Source organism: Cyprinus carpio, chromosome B15 (genome assembly GCF_018340385.1).
Source record: "Cyprinus carpio isolate SPL01 chromosome B15, ASM1834038v1, whole genome shotgun sequence".
NCBI lineage: Eukaryota > Metazoa > Chordata > Actinopteri > Cypriniformes > Cyprinidae > Cyprinus > Cyprinus carpio.
The window spans coordinates 22,822,025-22,844,651 of record NC_056611.1 but is presented as its reverse complement, the minus strand read 5'-3'; the positions used below and the strand labels follow the sequence as shown (position 1 = coordinate 22,844,651).

At 38.4% G+C, this 22,627-nt stretch overlaps 1 protein-coding gene across 15 annotated transcripts in view; it reads left to right on the top strand.

Annotated features, from left to right (window-relative positions):
• mecom (MDS1 and EVI1 complex locus) overlaps nt 1-21,584 on the top strand; it is a 157,293-nt gene extending 135,709 nt beyond the window's left edge. For 2 of the 15 annotated variants that reach the window (XM_042739872.1, XM_042739887.1), the window contains 14 exons: nt 1,438-1,540; nt 1,618-1,864; nt 2,263-2,410; nt 2,840-3,020; nt 6,081-7,482; nt 7,581-7,671; nt 9,267-9,293; nt 12,468-12,634; nt 13,603-13,680; nt 14,680-14,849; nt 15,000-15,144; nt 18,416-18,652; nt 18,738-18,909; nt 19,647-21,584. In XM_042739872.1, the coding sequence (XP_042595806.1) occupies nt 1,438-1,540; nt 1,618-1,864; nt 2,263-2,410; nt 2,840-3,020; nt 6,081-7,482; nt 7,581-7,671; nt 9,267-9,293; nt 12,468-12,634; nt 13,603-13,680; nt 14,680-14,849; nt 15,000-15,144; nt 18,416-18,652; nt 18,738-18,909; nt 19,647-19,775 (3,297 nt within the window). In that variant the 3' untranslated portion in view covers nt 19,776-21,584. The remainder of the gene's footprint in view (nt 1-1,437; nt 1,541-1,617; nt 1,865-2,262; nt 2,411-2,839; nt 3,021-6,080; nt 7,483-7,580; nt 7,672-9,266; nt 9,294-12,467; nt 12,635-13,602; nt 13,681-14,679; nt 14,850-14,999; nt 15,145-18,415; nt 18,653-18,737; nt 18,910-19,646) is intronic. The other 13 variants (XM_042739882.1, XM_042739880.1, XM_042739874.1 and 10 more) reach the window with 13 other exon arrangements.
• The last annotated feature ends 1,043 nt before the right edge of the window (nt 21,585-22,627 follow it).

Sequence of the window (22,627 nt, the reverse complement as noted above, 5' to 3'; positions counted from 1 at the left end):
TATTTATTTATTTATTTTACCTTCGGCAATGTCCATGGATTTATTTAGTTAGTAGATAGTTTTTTTAGTTTTTTTATTTTTTATTTATTAATGTTTTTTTTTCTTTTTTTTTGTATGTAGGTATTAATATTTTTAGCATTTTATTTTGCTTTTTTAAACATCCAGAGTGAATTTTTCAGATCTAGCTAACTTCTGTAGTCAGTTTTATCAAGCTGTAGTAACATTTGTTTTATTCATCCTGATATATAAAGTTTTGTTGTGGTTACCACTCAAAAGTCCTCCCGATAATACACATTCATCCTTTGAACAGTGTGTGTGAGCGTGTGCACACAGCCAAACACACACACTTCTGTTGCATCTGAAAAGACTCGCAGGTTGGCACTCACCCGTGGCACTGAAGAACCAGAGCACAGCCCTGGATGGGTTGCCAGGAGTGATGCCCAGTATACTCCCCTGATCTCTGAGCTTGGCTGGCCCACTGCGTCCCCGGCCAACAAGTTGTATGAGTGTGTGTGCCCATATCATTCACCCCACGGCCCTTCACACCACGTTTGAACAGCTCTGCCTTTGTCTCGTACTCACAATATTATTGTGACCCTTTGCTCCCTGTCTTTGTGCGTGAGTGTGTGCGATAAAAACACACACACAGTCACAGAAAGAGGGTCGGCTGTGACATTACAAGTACAAGATATCAGAGATCTGCAGGAAGGCACCAGAAGGGGTAGACGGGCCGTGAAAGTGTGTGAGAGAGACTCCGTTCTCATGTTGTCTTGAGGGTCCTGCTAGTTCCCTGTATTCTCCTTTTAAACAATAGAGCAGGACTCAGTCCCTCCGTGTCCCCTGCGGCCTGCTGGGTCTTGTACACACACACACACACACACACACACACACACACACACACACATAATGACCATGGCATTTCCAAGAGGTCTCCACCTCTCTGTTGCCTTTATCATATTATCAGGAGTTTTTGTACGTGTCTGTCTGATTGTGTGACATTTCTAATAAGAATGCTCAAATGTCACCACCAGACTGAACAGGAAGTGAGCCGTCTAATGCCTTCAAGGCTTGCCAAAAATAACACCATCCAAATAACACAACTGTTTCTCCCACTACCTATTGTGTTCACGCAGGAAGTGTGTGTGTGTGTCAAACAGATAGGTCTCCATTCGGATTCTTTAACACCGTCTCTTTCAAACACACACACGCTCGAGCTCAGGTTCCCATCATTGTTTGTCCATCAAAATGTATTGTCATTTGAAATCATTTTTTATATTTCACATGCTCCTGAAAAGACAGATCGTTCTAACATTTGGTGATCAATTGAATGCGTCCTTGCTGAATATATTTTCTTTAAAAAAAAACGAAAACATTAAACAGTAGTGTATCAGTATTGTCCCATGTTAAACATCTGTCTCTCTCTCTCTCTCTCTCTAGATCTTTTACCGTGTGGTCCGAGAGGTCCAGCCAGGTGAGGAACTCTTACTGTTCATGAAGGCTGAGGATTTTTCATGTGAGACCATGGCTCCAGACATACACGGTGAGTTTGCACTCAAACGCACATAAACACACACAAACTCGCTCACTTGTTAACTCACTCATTCTGTTGTCCTGCAGAGGAGCGTCAATACCGTTGTGAGGACTGTGACCTGAACTTTGAGTCTGGTTCGGAGCTTTTGGACCATCAGAAGCATGCTTGCGGTACCCCGCCTTCCTCTGGCTTCAAGCTGTCTAAGCAGGGTCTGGCCAGCGCCGTGGACGATCCTGAGCTTGACCCGCTGCACTTACACACTCACCCCCTGAACTTACCCCACTCCCCACAGGAGTGTAAGGAGTGTGAGCAGGTCTTTCCTGATGCCCAGAGGTTAGAACATTGCTGTGTTGTGTTGTTTTTTGTTTTGTTTTGTTTTGTTTTGTTTTGTTTTGTTTTGTTTTGTTTTGTTTTGTTTTGTTTTTTGTTTGTTTCTTTTTTTGTTTCGTTTTGCATTGTTTTGTTTGTTTTTTGTTTGTTTTGTTTTTGCTTTGTTTTTTGTTTTGTTTTGTTTTGTTTTAAAACTGCTGTTTTATTTTGTTTTATTTTAAAACACTGCTATTTCATTTTATTTTATTTTAAAACTGCTGTTTTGTTTTATTTTGTATTAAAACACTGCTATTTTGTTTTGTTGTATTTTATTTTAAAACTGCTTTTTATTTTATTTTATACATGCTTCTACCAAAACACACTCAAATCTAATAATTCTCTTCTTTTTCTGTCTGCCTTAGTCTGGACGCTCACTCTCTATCTCACTCCGATGAGAGGGAATATAAATGTGATCAGTGTCCGAAGGCCTTCAACTGGAAATCAAACCTGATTCGCCACCAGATGTCACATGACAGCGGCAAGCATTATGAATGTGAAAACTGCTCAAAGGTAGAGTCCAGACATTAGAAAAGACGTGCAAAAACAGGCATCTTTTACTGGACCACACCTTCTGTTACCTCAAACTCGACAATAATTCCACCATAGAAAAAAAGTGTTTTAAATGCAATTAATAAAAAGCAACTAAATACAGTATATAATCATATATAATGTTGATAGCAAAATAAATAGCCTTATCATAAAAGTGGAGAACATTTTTTGTTGTTGATTTCAAAGGTTTTATGTCCGGTTACAGCAAATTCATAAGCATGAACCTATAGATGTCAGTATTTGTTTACAATAACGTTTTTGTTTACTTTTGTACAATAATCAGTTCTTGTACTTTCGATTGCCACTTTGATGAGATCCACTCCAATATGATTCCTGCTGTCTATAGGCTGTGTATGTAAACTTTGTCCCTATATCTCTCTCTTTACCCAGCAGGTGTTCACAGACCCCAGTAACTTGCAGAGGCACATTCGCTCTCAGCATGTAGGGGCGAGAGCTCACGCCTGCCCCGACTGCGGCAAGACCTTCGCCACCTCCTCGGGCCTTAAACAACACAAACACATCCACTCTTCCGTCAAGCCCTTCATATGTAAGTCACTCAGACCCTTCATATGTAAGTCTGCATGCTTTCTACTCTGAACACCACACCGCAGAGCTGGAGAGCTCCAGCATCCTTTTGAAATTCCCGCCAAATTTTGAATTTTTGATTCTAGATGGGTGCCTCAACTGGTATTTAAAGACAAGTATACCTTCGATGCACTGTAACTAGCTTTGAATCCACAAATGAATATACATAAATGGATTTGTTTTTTTTTATCTGTTTTTGAAAGACTGGTGGAGCTCTCCAGCTGGCCTGGGTTATCCAGCACTTATGTTCATTTCAAATCGGTCTATAATCCCTATCTTGCACTTTTTAAAGTCAACATGAAACAGCATTTACAACCCATTTTACTTCTAAAATGTGACACGTTTCACAAAAAAAACTGAATATTCAGGCAGAGAAAATACTTTTGTATTGAGCTGGAATTTATTGGATTGGGAAAAGTGGCAGTCAGAGAGCATCCTTTTGTTGTTACAGAGATTTTTTTATATATATAAATAGGTGCACTAATAAATCACGCACAGTAAGAACTGGAATATGTGTTAAGAAATAAAATAGGGTCATTTTTGATTTCATGTTGTCTTTAACATGAGGTACTAAGGAGCAATAACTGAAAATTATATTGATATTAGTAGTATTATTAATATTAGTGTGTAATTGTTTATTATTATTTGTGTCTAATTAATGTTAATATTAATTAATATTAATATTGAATTTATATATTAATACTTCATTTAAAAAATGTGTTATCCTGTGTTTATTTGCTATAACCAAAAACTGCTTTTTTTACAGGCTGTTATGTTTGATATACTGTATTTATTGACTGTGCATGTTTGTGTTTGTAAGTGTGCTGTCTCTGTCCATGTGTACACTTCATTTGTGCTGTGGTCGGTGATGATTTCCAACATCTGATTCTCGGTCAAATCTAGAGTAAATGTTACTGACAATATAATACAGTACATACCGACATAATCATGTTCTTATAATCCTATCAGTCTTTTGGAACGCTCACTTTATCCTACAATGCATGTCAGTACACCACCTCTGCACTCTCAATTTCAATGCATGACCTCTGACCTCAAACCTCATATGCGAATGACTTCAATTCTTAATCTCATCCTGCATAAAGAGCTCACTTGCCCCTCATAACGATTTAAATGTCTAAAATCATACTGCGCCCTCTGAACTTTGCACGATTGAACTTCATGCATTGACCTTCGAAGTGCTGATCCCACACAGCTCGTGTAGACCCCCACCGCCACCACATATCAGACAGTAACTAGCTTGCTAACTCAGGCCATTCCAGGAAAATCACTACCACATGCAGGCCGACTCATACAGAGACTAACACACAGCCATTTACAGCAATCAGCATTTGAACAAGCACAGCTAACAACACTTAATGACCTCGCAACAACACACATACACCAAACTACACCACACACATGCACTTTGATGCATACACAGGAAAATATACGCTCTGTAATCAAGTGAGCCTTATTGAGTCTTACTTTTATCATTTGTTAACATACATTTCAATTCAATACTGAAAAGTGTTGTTAAAATATAATTCGGTCAAATTGTAAACAGTTTCAGCATTCTAAATTAGTCACTTACAGTATGAGGTTTCATCTCGGTTAGAATGATCCCTTATAATACAGTATACAGTGAGGTAGCTCACTAGGTTTTGAAACAGAGCCATAAACTCACTCGTGTCTTTGTTTGTGTGTGTGTTCATGTACTTTATTCTGGACTTATTACTGAAACAAACATTGACAAAAATATTGTTAATTATTCTAAACTAAAAGAGAAAATCTCCCTTTTACACAAACACTCATACACATTCATTTTACTACTGGCTGTTCACCACTGCGGAATGTGTTTATAATATTTCTTTACGGTTTATTAAGACCTGACAAAACACAGCACTCTGAAGTGCCCACAGATCTTTCCTCACACACGCCCCAAATTTCACACCTGTTCATCCGAGTGTGTCCAGTTGTTCACAATTATATAAGCGATGTGTGTGTGTGTGTGTGTGTGTGTGTGTGTGTGTGTGTGTGTGTGTGTGTGTCTGCTGTGCTTCCTGAATGTATGTGTGTGAACAGAAAAACCCACCAAAAACTCCGTCATTTACTCACCCTTGTGTTGTTCCAAAACTGAAAGCATTTCAAAAGCAAATGTAAAATATACAGTGTCCATACAATAAAAGTCATATGGGGTCCAGTGTTGATTTAAACCCCACTGACAAAAAGAGTTCTTCAGAATATATTATTTGTGTTCCACAGAAGAAAGAGGTCATTTAGGTTTGTAACAAGTAATAATGACTATCATTCCTGTCTATCCTGTCTTTAAGTCGTCCTTTTACTCTGCACTAATATTTACATCCCATCTCTTGATTAGTCTGTTTGAGTGACTGACTCTATAAACACACATCATGGTAGAACATCCTCTAATTCCACACCTCACACCTCATGCAATCCGACAGGGATTAGCAAAACCACCCACTAGATTCCATAAATTCTGAAAACATCCCGTTTGCAATAGAATATGTGATTAGGATGAGAAATGCGAGTGGTTAAAAGGCTCTGTTTCACACTAGAGGTGTTAGACTGGTAATGTATAGGGTGCTTTTATCACTTTCAGAGTGTGCGTTAGGGATTTAACTGTATACACTGCTGTGAGGACGGAGTGTGTGTGCAGTGACATTGACAGCAAGAGTTTAGGATTCATCATGAGTTTTAAGAATGTTGTTTGACGACTGAACAGTGTGTAATGATGTGAGATGTCTGTGTGTGTGTATGATAGACAGAGACGTCGCTTGGTCCATGGGAACGGACCTGCGGGAGAGGATTCATTCAAATCTGTTTCCTTCTCACGCTTAAAATAGAGCCATTGTAATGTCCTTGTCTGTGTGTATGTGTGTGTGTGCACCTGCGTTTGACATTGCATTCTTTTGTCTGCCATTCTTGCTTATCCTGCATTTTTGCTTGTTTTGTGAATGAATGTGTGCGTGGCATGCCTAAACTGACCATCCATTTACGCCATATGTCCATGTCTCACTGTCTCTAGGTGAGGTCTGCCACAAATCTTACACGCAGTTCTCCAATCTGTGCCGCCACAAGCGCATGCACGCAGACTGTCGCACTCAGATCAAGTGCAAAGACTGCGGCCAGATGTTTAGCACCACGTCGTCCCTAAACAAGCATCGGCGCTTCTGCGAGGGTAAAAACCATTTTGCTGCTGCCGCGGGAGGGTTGTTTGCCCAGGGTATGGCGCTCCCTGGCACCCCTGGCCTGGACAAATCCGCACTGGCTGGAATGAGCCATGGGAGTCCTGGTTTAGCAGACTATTTCGGGGCGAACCGGCACCATGGTGGGCTGACATTCCCAGCAGCCCCTCCGGCATTCCCATTCAGTTTTCCAGGACTTTTCCCATCAGGACTTTACCACCGGCCCCCTCTAATCCCATCCACGTCACCTATTAATGGCCCTCCGAGCGGTGAACTACGAAAGAGTCCGCTGCTGTCTTCACCCATCTCTGGGTCACATGACCTCTTGAAGAGTTTACGCAAGGATTCGTTCAATGGGGAGAGCGAGAGTGTGGAGCATCAAAGGGAAGGATCCGTCTCCAAACCAAGGCATGGCGGGAAGATGAGCGACCAGTCGGAGAGTAGTGATCTGGATGACGTCAGCACTCCAAGCGGGAGTGAGCTGGAAAGCACTTCAGGTTCAGAGTTGGACAGCGAAGCAGAAAGCGACCGGGAACGGGTGCGAGTGCGGGAGAACGGGAAAGGCCCGAAAAGGAAGTCCAGTGGGTTCAAAGATGCCCAAAGCCCAACTCTTGTCAGCTCTAGTAGTAGTAGCAACACCAATAACGGAAAAGACTTCCCTGTGCCGGGGCTCCTCCCGCCATCTTTGGACGAGCAAACGGCTGTTTCCGGTGCCGTTAATGACTCGATCAAGGCAATTGCCTCCATTGCTGAAAAATACTTTGGTTCCACTGGACTTGCAGGCCTGCAAGATAAAAAAGTTGGGGCATTGCCATACCCTTCCATGTTCCCTCTGTCTTTCTTCCCCGCCTTCTCTCCATCAGTCTATCCTTTCCCAGAAAGGGAGCAACTTAGACCTCCAGGCCACAAAAGGGAGCCAGAAAGCCCTCCGGTTGAGGGTAAAAAACTTCAGGGAAGGAACGCTGAATCACCTTTTGACCTCACCACCAAACGGAAGGAAGAACATCTTGCCGCTACTTGCGCCTCTTTGAAACCGGAAGCCTCACATGTACAATCAGTCAATCAGGATCAACCGCTGGACCTGAGTCTCGGTGGACGAAGTCGAGGAAAGGGTGTAAGAGGGGAGGAGTTAAAAAAGAACCCTGTCTTTGGAGAGGAGAGGGTGGAACCAGGGCCACCCAAGGCCGACCCGTCCCTCCAACACGCAAGACCTACACCTTTCTTCATGGATCCCATTTACAGGTACTGTCAATCACATGCCCTTCCTACTCTCTTAGCATAATGTAATAAACTTAGTTTTGTTAAACTTACCATGAGAACTGATAGAAGTTTAACATCAGCAGGGTTGAGAAGAGAAAGATGAACGATCCTTTCGAAGTCCTCAAGGACAAGTATATGCGGCCGGCTCCTGGATTTCTCTTCCACCCACAGGTGAGATTCGTCAGAATATTTTCCCACTGCTAACTCCATTTAATTTTATCACCTAGTCCCTACAGTCCTGCACAAATCATTAGCCTACTTTGAATTGCCTCTTTCTATGCTTCTGCAGTCAGTGTTCATGCAAGCTGTTCCAGACTCAAATGCAAATAAAACTACTGCATGACCAGTTTGAAAGCTTTCTTTTGTAGTTCCCACCATTGGTACAAAAAGGTGGTGTACAGAATTGTCACACATCTTACTTTACTCACACAACAACATGATTATTTTTGCAATAAACTAATTTGGTTTAGTGCCACTCATGGTGCGGAAACTGCTTACAGCTGCTTCAAAATAAGTTCAGCACATAAACCAAATTCAAAGCAGTTTTAAATGCTGACATAACATTACTTGTCCCATTGAATGCAATTTCTACTATTGACAGAATAACTCCTTGTGACGTTAGTATTGACGTAATAGCTACAGTATGTTGGCAGTAGCTTTACAGGGCCCTAGTGTTTTAGCATTAGCATAGCGACTCCCATGTCCCTCCGTGTGGTTCTTTTACTGAGTAATCAGGTTCAGATGTGAGATTCAGACAGGGTGGGAGTTTTTTTTCTGACACGTCTCTCTGTGGGTGTCTTTGATTATGATGTCATAATATGATAGCCAGTTAAATTGCCAGAATCTGTCCCATATCCCTGGATGGATTTGAATAAGTGTGTGTGTGTGTGTTTATTGTAAATCTTTTTGATTTATGTGATTTGTGCATCTGGAATGAGTGATTTTTTCAGAGTGTAAGTGTGTGGTTTTGTGCTTGAGTGTCTCATTAGCGTGTATTAAGTAACCTGTCTGCTTTATGTCATTGTGTGTTCACTATCAGTATTCTGTAAAAATAATACATAGTTCTCATATAAACCCATACACACATGTCTGGTACACATATAGACCTTGAAACACACTCCTAGACGCTCACTGGTGTAGTGTTTTATTGGCTGTTTCAGGACAGTTTTTTATGGGCTGTTTCATTGGCCTGATTTATTCCCTGTGTAAGCTTTGTGTCTGCGCAAGATAATATCCACATGTCCCTGACACACTGCCTAACGAGGTGACCTATCAGCATCCACTTTGTTGCACTATGCTCACTGGACTCTCTAATCAGCACCAGGAATGCTATTAACAGCACAGATGTATTATGGGAAATGCAGTTTTAAATCTACTGTATTAGTGTGATGCTAGACAGTGGAGAACAATTCAGACATAGGGAGATCAAGTGGATTGTAGGGAAAAAAAAAAATAGTTTAATAACATTCACATTTTATTATATTAAATATTAGTTTTTATTTTTTTAATCTGTATAATAATTGAAGATAAATAATTATCAATCAATTAAAAATACAGTTGATCAATTTTTTTTCCACAAATTTTCCTTCCATAACCCTAGAAAAATGGTAGTACAAAAATTAGATAAAAATACTGCATAACATAAAATAAAATCAGTCAATCAAGTGTGGGACGTTAACCTTTAATAAACATCACATTGCATAATCACACATGATCAATCTGATTCTTGATTTTGATTTGCTGTTTCCCTTCTGTCCTGCCCCCAGTTTCGCATGCCTGATCAGAGAACATGGGTAAGTTACTCCAAACCGAGTCATTCATGTGCTTTCACCACACACACACACACAAACACACGCTCACATGCTTAATACTTCCATGCTCTTCACACACACACACACACACACACACACACACACACACACACACACACACACACACACCCCTAACTTCTGCAATACACATGTACCCACAATGCAGTTCACTATTAGCATGACATGCTAGATGAAATGCATGGCTCAAACAAACAAATGCATGGACCAAATCGCACCTAAAACAGTTAAAGTAAATCTGGTCCAAAGTCATTTCCATTCAGAGAAGATCCATGTTTAGTCAGTAAACATCCGCCCTTTTACACTTTTTGCGTGATCTGTTCAATGCATGATGACTGATTGATTCATTCTTTGGATCTTAGTTCCATAAAACAGCACATTTGATTTTCTAAATAATATAAAAACACACAACTAGCTTTCAAATGAAATGCTCTCTGGTTAAACATTGAAGAAATGTCTTTTGAATTCATGTGTCATTTGGTGCACGCATGTCTCTACTCTTGTGTGCCAGTGTGTGTGTGTTAACCAGACAGAACAGTTGTTATTTCTGATGGCTACCCCTGATAATGCAGTCAGTGTGTGTGAGCGTGATTATTTACACAGAGAGAGTAACAGACCACGGCTCTGATTTGGGGTGGCGACACTCCCGAACGGCATCGCATCACTGGAGGGGTAACAGTCTCTCTGGGACCCGCTCTGAGTGTGTGTGTGATAGCACAAGGGGGTTTCCAACCCGAGACATCTGGTACCCTGATAAGATCAACAATTGAAAAAGCTCTTGCTAATGAAGGCCCTCTCAGACACACACTACTGAGAATGGGTAACTCAACAGCTGCCCTACCACAGAGAGGGTGAAGGCTACTTAGCGATCCAGGAAGTCCAATCGCTGCCGATCACAGATTTCTTTGGACTTAGTTGTTACAGCAATCATAGAGATACCAATCTATGGTAATATGTTTAGACTTCCAAGTACCAATCAAACTGGCTATAAAATTTGTGTGTGTGATTGAGTGTGTGTGTGTATTTTTGACCTAGACATACTTTGTGGACAAAACCTCTGGCCCGGAGGAATGTTTTATTGCGCTTTTATAGCTCAGAAGACTTAATGAGTTATGATTCATGTAACTTCGTTTCTCAGATGTTTCTCCTAAAATTCCTTGGGAGGAATAAAAATAGACACAAATGAGCCAATTGTTGACATGCAGTAAGATCACAGAGCTATAAAACTAATTTTGATAGCATAGTACAAATCATTTGGTCTTGGACGTATGTGATGAGAAAAATTTGACCTCATTAAAACTGACTTTTAATTGCACGCTTTGCTGTTTTGGCAAATCTGAGGACAGTTTGAGATATTGTAGTCACATGAAATTACTGGTGTATTTTTCTCTGGAGCTAAAACATAGAAGTAGGAAATGTGAGCAGAAGTCTCCATTTGGTCTGCATTCAATCTCATTGTGCATATATAGATATTCCCATGTTGACAATTTAATTGTGTTCATATTATATATATATATATATATATATATATATATATATATATATTATGACAGAATACATATGACTGCATGTATAGAGAGAGTATTTTGTGTTCTCATTTAGATAATGAGATAAATGTTTTAAAAAGGCTTATAGATGTTGTGGTTTAGTGGTCAGGCAGATAAGTGAAAAATGATTGTTTTGTTGAGTTGGAAACACTTCTCTCTATCTCTGTCCATCTCTCCCTCCTTCTCTCTGTCTGTGATTTATGGAGATTGGGAGAGAGAGTTGGGGTATCCCTAATCGAACAGCTCTGACATTTCACATCCTCTCAGAGGAGAACTTTAACTCCCAGCTGTCATTCCTCATCAAATGTCTGAATTATGTTGTGTCGATCTTTCTCTCTCTCTCTCTTTCTGTGCCCATTTCTTTGTCCTCTCCTTTCACATAATACTTGTAAATTTAAAGATGTATCCCTTCTTTCTTTCTTTCTTTCTTTCTTTGAAAAACACTGCTAAACATCTGATATCTGCAGAATAAAGTCAAAGATCTTTCTGCTATGAACTCATCAAATTTTCTCATCAAATTCTCATCCACATTCAGTTTACTTGTATGTCAACAACCATTTGTGAATATTTTGTTCTTAACCACATAACAGAACAGATTATATGGGCTAGAAAGAACTTGATGAGAAATGTTTGAGTTTATTTTGAGATCTTTGATTTGGATTGGGATACAGAAAGTATGAGCGCAGTTTGAGACTTCAGCACAAGTTCCCATTGACTCTCTATTGCTGTTTTTGTTTCTTAAAACTTCTCTAATATCTTCTGCAGAAGGACACAGACATTTCTTTGTGTTTATGTATGCATTTCCGTGTGTGTGTATCGTGTATGTCCTTCACTGTGAATCAGGACTGATTTGTCACCAAAACCCGAAACAAGAAAAGGGGAAAATTCAATACACACATGAAATAATGCAAATCCACTCTGCTTTCTGAAAGCCCTCACTGTTGCGCTGCGGTTGATAGGCCCGCTCGCCTACAGGGACCCCCGGCCCTTCCTCCCCCAGCTCTGTCCCCTCCCTCTCCTTCCTATGATATCATTATTACTGCTGTCTCAGCCTTGATCAGTAATGTCAACATCTTTCATATTGACGAATGTGCTGTCTGCTCATATTGTGCACTGAATGCTTTATGGCCAACATAGGACATGAATCACTCCTGCTCTTCAGCACGCCTCACACACACACATACACACACACACACACACGGGCCTTATGTTGTTCTCATTCTCTGGCTGACGCACACATGTAGCTCTATTCCCTTTGAGAGTGTGTCCATTTCTGATGAAAGCAACTGTTAGGCTTAATTAGTAAATTGGCAGCGGTCCTTATCCGCATGAATCTCTGTGTGTGTGCACATGTGTGGTCCATTTTATAACGTGCATTGTTACTTGAGTTTGTGCGCCAAAATTGGACATTACAAATCAGCGAAAGCATTTCACACTGTTATCCGAGAGTGAAAGTTCAGGGTCGGCGTTTTGCCCTGCACATCTGTGGTAGAATGCAACTCCACGTCAATAAATGCGAGTAACACAGTGGGGACGTGTGTCTTTAAAGACCTCACAGCGAGGTAATAAAACTTTTCTCTATCTCTCGCAGATGTCAGCGATTGAAAACATGGCCGAAAAGCTAGAATCCTTCAGCTCTTTGAAGCCAGACGGCGGTGACATCATGCGTTCCATTCCCTCCATGTTCGACTTCCGGGCTCCGCCCACCACCCTTCCTGAGACACTGTTACGCAAAGGCAAAGAGCGCTACACCTGCAGGTAACAATGCCAATGAACACTCTTTTTAAAAATACTTGAATTATCTACTTTTTAAAAACCATGAGTGAAACAAACAAAACAAATGATAAAAGAACTAAACTAACAAATTTATATATATATATATATATATATATATATATATATAGTAATTAAAAAACTAAACTAAGAAAAGTGCATAGCATCAAATCTAAGAACAATATATAGCAAGTAAACAAACAAAACTAACAAAATGTTATAGTATATAAACGAATAAACCTAAAAAAAATAATAAGAATACAACCAAAACTAAGCAAATTGTAAAGTATCTAAACAAACAAATCTAAAAACAAAAGATAATATAGTAAGTAAACAACCAAAACTAGGCAATTTGTTTAGTAACTACAACAAAAATAAATAAATAAAAAATGATAATGCAGTAAGTAAACGAACAAGCCTAAAGCAAATTGTATAGTAACTAAACAAAGGAATCTAAAAAAATATTTAAAGTAAACAAACAAAACAAATTGTATAAGAACTAATCAAACAATTTAAACAAATTAGAATAACAAACAAAAAATCATACAGTAAACAGTTTATAGTCAATTGGTTCAGTATGTGTGATCAGGGCTGTCATCAGATTTTCGCTACACGATTATCACGGCCAAAACAATCTTTGATAACGCAATTATCGTGATACCTGGAACACAATATCAGTATTTAATTTTATAAATATTACAGTTATTGGTAATAACTATATTTGTATACTGTGACACTCTTAATTAAGATAAACTAAAGTATAATAAGTGATATTCATAAATAACTTTTGTTTGCTTTTGTTGTTTCATTATTAAGATGTTTAAGTAAACATTTGTTTGATGTTTAATGAGTGATGACAGCACTGAATGTGGAATGCAGGGTGTTTTTGGGAAATGTGTGTGTGTGTGTATTGCTGAGTATTGTTCCTGGAGATCTGTTTCCTTCCCCTATAGATACTGTGGCAAGATATTCCCACGCTCAGCCAACCTTACAAGACATCTACGGACACATACAGGAGAGCAACCTTACAGGTGACACTCCCTCACACATATACTGTACACTAATGTGTACTGTCTGATGTAATCAATTATTCACATACTCAGCATTGTAGCACATCAGTTGTATTTCGTATTAATGCACAAACCATTGGCAGAAGAATTCTTTACTGTGATTATCATTAATAAAAGAACTTTTCGAACATTAGTTATTGTATTTGCACTGCCACTATTTTATAAATCCCATGTCCATAATGTTTCCATAAATTGTTGTTGTTTATGGAAGTATTTCATTGAATGCAACCATTATATAAGCAGATACAGTTTTTTTTCCTTATTTGATATTACACAGTTATAGGACAGACATACAGGGAGACTGAAGGAAGTGTGTATGAATAATGGAGGTGATGAGTGGCGTACAGCTGCAGGCCAGCAAAGGCAGCTGGGTAATTAGGCCCGTGTTTGGGGTTCAGACTCTTTCAGGGGGTTTTAAAATATTGCACAGAAAAAGGTGTGCGCACACACTGCGTTTGTGGTCCGTCTGACCACAGGGGAGGTTTGTACAGGGCTGTGTTACTTTCCAGATAGCCTCAATCTCCTCGTGCTGGCAGCACTTTAAACGAGCCGGTGATCAGCCTTTAACTGCAATTTAATTTCAGTTTTTTCTGTTGCATTCGGAGGGGGGCGAGATGGAGAGAGAGGGAGAGATAACAGGTTCCTGGGAGACGCAGTTTAGCACACAACTCTACGGTGGAGGGGAAGATATGATCACGTAATCATACGGATAATTCTGCGTGAAGAGACTTGGCACATGCAGTCATTTTCAGAACAGAGGGAGGATGTGGACGAGAGAGTTTGAGTGTTACTGAGTTGGCCAAAGATTAGAGACACAGAGTTCATGACCACTCAATCATGTGTTTAGGACCCTGCGTATGTGTGCGAGACGGATAACACGAGAGAGTTTGATTTCTCGTGTCTGTATATTGTAAATACTGTATGGTCTAATTATGTTCATATGTGTCTGTGTGTCCGCAGATGTAAGTACTGCGATCGTTCGTTCAGTATTTCGTCGAATCTTCAGCGTCACATCCGTAACATCCATAACAAAGAGAAACCCTTCAAATGCCATCTTTGTGACCGCTGCTTCGGGCAACAAACCAACCTGGACCGGCACCTCAAAAAGCACGAGAACGGTAATTTATCAGGTATCCATACACATATACACACCTATAAAAAAAAAAAAAGAAAAAAAAAAACACCCATTTTAATTTTTAGCATTTGTAAATAACCTTATTAGCAGATGTTGGTTATTTGATACTTACATTAATACACCTAAAATATACAAACATGTGTAGGCACAGCAATGTCGTCGCCCCGTTCAGAGCTGGACAGTGGCAGTGCCATCTTGGAGGACAAGGAGGACTCGTATTTTAACGAAATACGAAACTTCATCAGTAACACGGCACGGAACGCCACTTCTCCGTCACACTCCGAGGAAGGGTAAACACTATCTTCTTCCTCATTTACACTAATAAATACACTGTTCGTACACAAAATCCAACTTTTTGGTGGTAAAACAGCTCACTCATCATCAGAGCCTTGGCTTAGTGGTTAATGATGTATGTTCAAACATTGAGCTTTTACAAACAGGTTCGAATAAATCTTCACATGGGTTCTCGGTCCATCTCATAATTTTCTGTCCTTCTATCAAATTATAATGTTTTATATTTAAATTGTATTATATTTTATTAGATTACTATTATTTAATATATAATTTAATATATATTTATTAATATATAAAATTTTATATAGTTTTATTTTTTTAAATAAAACAATTTAATCACTTAATAATTTTTTTATATTTATTTTTCTATCTATCTGTCTGTCTATCAAATCAATGTATGTCCAAAGTCCACGGATTGAGTTTCTATGTAAAATCTGAGATATTCACATTACTCCCAGTCATGTGTGGGCTCACGCACACACGCAAACTCACACGCAAGCAGAGTGTCCATTAGGCTGTCAGTCATCAGTTGGCGCTAGTTGCCTCAGGCAGATTGGAGGTTATTATACACAAACATTACTGAACACAACACTTCTCATGCCTTATTCATTAACCCTCACCTCTGAGTGAATAGCATCACATGAAAGGAGCGGACCGGTATCACAGTGTGTATTAAGCGCACATGTGAATGTATCTGTGTGCGTACATATATTCTGTACGGTTGTTAATCATTAGTCTGTCGCCTGCGGTTTTTAAGAGCAAAGATTAGGGCAGGTCTCCAGCAAGACGTGATTACTGATTGGCCGATTGCGAGCGCGTGCAGAGCGCTGTTGACTTTTGGCTGCGTGCGCATACATGAATTTTGCCATCTGCATATGATAATTATCGCGGATCATTTCCCAGCAGTGATCATCAGGTTGGATGACGGTTTAAATGTTTGACCTGGTCATCCGTGTGTGTGTGTGACAGATAAAGATCTTACATGCTTTTGTTTTTTGATTTCTTCATTGTTTCACTTAAGGATCCTAGAGTCATTACAACATCGGCTGTGTGTGTGTTTGTGCGCGTCCCACATCTGGTCCCAACATGTGTTTGTGAACAGGAAGTAGGTGTGGGAGAGGAGGTCAGAGGTCGCTGAATGTTTCCTGTCAGAGTGACTGCTCCTGATAGATACTTTATCCTCCACAAATTACCACAGCTCTCTCTAATTAGTGATCTGTTTTCATCATCACGCCATCGCTGCTTCTTTCGTTCTCTCGTTCCCTCTCTCGCGGTATTAGCGGGGTGTGGAGTGATGAGAGAAGGTGATTTCGGGGATTATCAGACATGTGAAAAGAGCTTTATATGGTCAACCCTGCGACTTTACACTAATCTGAAAGGAAGAACGGAGATGTAGATGTAAATGAAATGCATGGAGGTGAGAGATGAAACCGTATTGCTCAAAAACACAATGGAGTTCTCAAGTTATGTTTCACTTAAGTATCAACTTAGTCCCAGATTTCTTATGAAGATTGTTGATGCACTGTAAGAACATGGATAGATGCATGAATGGATGTTTAGACAGATGGATAGATTATATGCAGTGTTGGGAAGGTTACTCTGAAAATGTAATAAGTTACAGATAACATGTTACAAGTATTGTAACTATTTTAATTACTTTATTAAAGTAATGTAACTGATTACTTTTTGATTATATTTCTAAATTTTTCAAACCAGGCAGGTTCAACCCAACAGGGGAGCAGTTGGGGGTTCGGTGCCTTGCTCAAGGGCACCTCAGTCTTGCCGGCCCAAGACTCGAACCCACAACTTTAGGGTTAGGAGTCAAACTCTCTAACCACTAGGCCACGACTTCCCCTAAATCTTTGCATAACTACGACAGGAAACACTGGCATCCAACAATATCCTGGAAAAACAGTTCATTTAAAATATAAAGCATACACAAACCCAAACAGGAAATAAAACAGTTATCAAATAAGTCCTATTATGTGTTTAGAAGTAACTGTAATTTAATTTCACATTTTTCTCAGTAACTGAAACAGATTACATTTACATTTTTTGGTAACACTTTATTTTAAGGTGCACTTGTTAAACGTTACATGTACTTACTATTATTATAACAATTAATTATGCATAATTACATTACATAAGTAACCCTAAGCCAAACCCTAATCCTAACCATAACCTTACCATATAGAAAGTACATCTAGTTCATTAATATTACTCAGTAATTAAATGTATAATTACACTGTAACAAAGAAACCTTAAAATAAAGTGTAACCCATTTATTTTTTAATTAAATAACATAATTCAATTACATGTAACTAGTTACTCCCCAACACTGGATGGATGGATGGATGGATGGATGGATGGATGGATGGATGGATGGATGGATGGATGGATGGATGGATGGATGGATGGGATAGATAGATAGATAGATAGATAGATAGATAGATAGATAGATAGATAGATAGATAGATAGATAGATAGATAGATTTTCATTGCACATCTGTACAGACAGTCTTGTATTTTCTCATCCTCTCTGTATTTGTAATTTTTCCCTCTCTGTTTTTAAACTTCAGATGGGAAGTTGCTATTTTAAGTTGAGGAAATAGTAGAATCGGGACAAAACGAGTGAATCAGCCTTAATATGGCTCCTTTGGCTGGCGTATATTTGTGTGTGTGTGTGTGTGTGTGTGTGTGTGTGTGTGTGTGTGTGTGTGTGTGTGTGTGTGTGTGTGTGTGTTTTTTTGTGTGTGTGTGTGATTTTTGTTTGTTTGTGTGTGTGTGTTTGGGTAGATGGCTTCTTTGGCTGCTTTTTCTGTTCACTCACCAAATGGGCTGTCAGCTAAATATTTGGCCTATTAGATGAATTGGAGATAAAGAAGAAAATAAACTAGGGAAAGAGGAGATGTGAGCTGTTTGAGTGAGAGAGAGCGAGAGCTGAATGTAAGTGAGAGGAAGTGTAGGGGCCTGCTGTCTTAAGTGCCCTGCCGATGGGCGGCTCGTTTCTGCCAACCAGGGGCCCTCGTAACTGATGACAAACAGTCTCTTTCTCCAACACACTCGCCTTCTTTCTCTGAGCATTTCCTCTCATTTAGAAAGCGTGGGCATGTGGTTCTGCTTTTTAAGATGGTTTATTTTTTTGAGGCAAACACAACTTGGTTTCAGCGCTAAATGATTTTCTTTCTGTAATCAAGGATCGGCATATCAGTCAAAAATCCATGCCTGCATAATGTCATTACTAACGATTCTCTTTGTTCTTCGTAGGCTGAACGGCAGTCATTTTGATGGCGACAAAGCCCTGCCTGGTAAGGGGTCACGTGACCTGGATGAAGAAGAAGGGGAGGAGCTCGGAGCAGAGGAAGAGGAGGCGGAGCATAGCGACAGTGCCAGGAAACCCAGTGAGGATGGCGTGCCCAGCAGTCTGGATCACGACATAAATGATGACATCGATTTCGAGGGACCAGATGATCTGGAGATGAACAGCAAATCCTCGCCACAAAGGTATGCGGATAAAATACTTGTTTATATGCATTTATTTTGTGGATGTAAATTAATCTTCTAAAACGAATCTCTGCATTATTTGCAGGTTTAATGAGGAAGAGGACGATGAAGATCACAGCAGTTTCTCCACGCTGGATCACATCCGTCACTTTAGTATGGAGGACGGCGACCTCAGCGACAGTGATGTCACTAGCTTTGGCCCCGCCCACCTGCAAGAGGGCATCAAGCAGCCTCTATACAGGAAATCTAAATCACAGGTATAACCTTACAAAGCACAAAATTAAAACTATCATTTAAAAATAATGTAAATTCAGAAAAATAATATTCATTTTTACAATATTTTTAAAAAAATAAATTATTAATTTAAATACTAATATTTTTATTTTAGTGTTGTTAATAATAATAAAAACAACAGTAATTAGTAGTAGTAGCAGATAAAGTATTTTTAATAATAACAGTTATCAAAATGTCCATGATAGTTTGTTTTATAATTAACATAATTTTATTAATTGTCTTATTAATTGATATTAATAACAACATTATTAATGAAAATTATTTAAAATATTAAATGTTAAATTAATATTTAAAAAAAATTTATAAACAATTTATTTGATCATTAATATTTTATTTTGGTGTTATTATTAATATAAATTAGTAACAATTAATTAACAGTAATGAAAATTTTCCTTTAAATAATTTACTTATAGAATTACTATTTTATTTTATTGTTTTTATTGCTATTATTGCTGCTATTATTTGTAAATAAATTGTTCCTATTAATAACAATTAATAAAAACAAGTAACACATTTTCCACGAATACAATTTGTGTACTAAAATTAACATTATTTTATTGTTTCATTAATGGTCTTATTAATTATTATCAATGACAATAATAATAGCATCATTAATATTATTAATATATACTTTTTTCTCAAATGAATTTTCTATGAATATAGTTGGTGTATTTGTAACTGTAAATCTCTCCTTTTTTAGGCATATGCTATGATGCTGTCCCTAGCTGATAAGGATCCACTCCATTCGTCTACCCATAATGCCCCGATGTGGCACAGCTTGGCCCGCGCTGCAGAACCCAGCGCCATTCAGTCTCTCAGTCACGTATGACACGCCCATGTACCATGTGACCTAACTTAACATTGTTTTAGACTACCGCCAGAGTCCCTGGTCCACACTCACGCCTGCACAAGTGCCCAAATCCTCATTCACTTCCACCACACACACACCCAGATCCTGTGCATAGCAGCTTACTGTCCCACATACATCAACAAATGATTGACTGACTGCTTGATTGACTTATTGATTTGTAGGAATGACAATAGTGTCAGTAATTTTGATGGTGATGATGAAGACGATGATGACAATAGTAGTAAGACGTAATAATAATTGTATTTATTGTCAAGTTCCAGTGTTTTGCACAGCAGTGGCAGCTGGTGAACAGTTTTTGAGATTGCTAATGAAACGTTGGTGTCATGTTCGTGAGTTTTGTCCGCTAAAACCGATGATTACTACAAGTAACAAATGAGTCTTCCACAAGACAAATGTGATCGCAGACTATTCAGGCACAACCGCTTACCGGCCTGTAAATATCTTTAGAATCACACACGCAAACACAAATAAACGCAAATACAGACACGCAAATCAACCATGTGTTTTTCAAACATTCTTTTAAGTCTTGTACAGAAACGTACAAGTTTACAAACGTATGCGAGGGATCGTGGGGTTAGTGTTTCTCCTTTAAGATATTCTCCAGGAGTTTGTGAATTTGAAAACGTAAAAAGATAAAAGGTGTGACCTTTAGACCTCTCACTGACGCTGCTTGTAAAAAAGAAAAAAATAGGTGTAAGGAGCGAGACAGTGACTATTTTCAAGTTCTGTCCAATGAAAGCACTGCATTATCTTCAACCCACTTTCCCGCCAGTTTGTGCGAAACCTGCTCTTTTTAGTTAGTTTCTTTTTTACGTTGGAAGAGTAAAAAGAGAATTTTTTTCTAAATTGAAAAACTAGTTTAAGAATTGAATCTGTAGAACTCGCGTTAAGGGCATTTTATCATTTCCATGGTAACTTTTTCCATTAGTTGGCGAACGATACCACTAAATAGCCTGAATGCTAGTCTTTAGCTACACCATCCTCGTGTGTCTTTCATTTATAGACAATCATGGGTTCCTTGTGTTTATTTTTTCCCCCTTGTCGTTTGTTGCTTTGTTTTTGTCTTTCTTTTATCTCAATGTTATTGCTGTGTATCTTGAAAGTTGTATTTATTTCTCTGCAAACTGTAGTTTGTTTACTGAATAGCACTGCTCTCATGCGCCCCCTTGTGTTGAAATGAAGAATTTCTCACTGAAAATTTTTGGGGAAGAGACTCTTCTGGGGTTTGTAGAAATGTCTGAATGCCAGATAGTATTAAACGTACCATCACAGCTTATACTTCTAATAAAACTGGTAAATGATATAGATATTACTTAGGTTTTTTTGTATGACAATTTATTGATTCAACTGTAAAATATTAAAAAAAAGAGAAAATAGAGGAAAAAAAGGAAAGAAGAATAAAAACAGCTGATATTATTTCTTCATAAAACGCATGATTGGTCCAAGCTGTACCTGACATTTTCTATGGTTGTCTGCAAGCTTGTGTGACGTTTGGGTCCATGTTGATTTCTTGTGCCAAACCTAGGAGAAATGCCAGATTTTGTTTATCCTCACGAGGTGAAGGACCAGATCTTTCCTATTTCACTTTGTTTGTTTTTTTGTCGATGTTTATAATCCCATTTTTAAAAGTAATCAGTGAGTTGAGGTACTTCTGTTTTAATGCTTTCTACAATGTAACTGTATTGCATTATAATTCAATACTGTGGGAGGAGTTACTGAGAAATAAAAAAAAAAATCTCCTATGTGGGCAGACTGTGCACTCTCAAACCGGCTCTGTCTCTGTTTGTCTTAGGGTGACTCTAACAAAAGAAATTTTAAGGTCATATTCCAACCCAAAAGTAAAAGAAAATATTTATATATAAATTGTATTTTGCATATAGAAAATAAGGACTAAGATTACTTGCATTATAACAGTATTAAGTATTGTACTAAATTTAATTAATGCTGGTTCTAATGTCCACACAGTATATGACCATAATTATTATAATTCAAATTCTTAAATTCCCATTATTTCAATAATTATGGTTATATTGTGCAGGTGCAATTTTTTTTTTTTTTTCTTTAATAAGATTTGTTTTTCAAGACAATAAAAAAATATATTTATAGTATTTAAATAGTACTTTAAATATTATTATATTAAAATAGTATATTTTACATTAGTATTTATTGTACTAAAGCTACTTTATGCTGATTTTAATATAAAAAAAAATCTTTGACAATATATGACTATAATTATAACTCATTGTCATGAAAAAGGTCTCAAATTCCACTTATTTTAATAATTACAATTGTGCAGGCACAGATTTTTTTTGCTACATTATACACAAATGTGCTAAGTAAATTTAGTTGGTGCAATAAATACTATCACAAGTTTATTACAGTAATAAAATATTTTTAAATTTTTTTGCACTACATTAGGATACTGAATATATACTTAATTTTCTCATACAATTTGTATTTTGTTTTTCTTGGTTTTTATAGATATTGTGCTTTTTCCATAATTATGTCTCTGAATTAGAGACCGAAATATGCTGGTGTAAAGAAGATGTTCTCACACAGATACTCAGTGTGCAGCAGACACACACATTTCTGAAGACAGAATAAAACTCTTTTGATAGCTGCTCTCTCACACACCCACTCGTATTATTTCACACCGAGACACATAAAAATCTGGTTCACACACACTGCCAGACGGACACAGCGCGAGTCTGATCCCCGGTCATCGCTCTCACACAGATCCACTGTCCCACAGCCAGAGAGAATCTGAGAGAGAGAGAGAGAAAAGCGGCTGAAAGGCAGAGGAGGGAGGC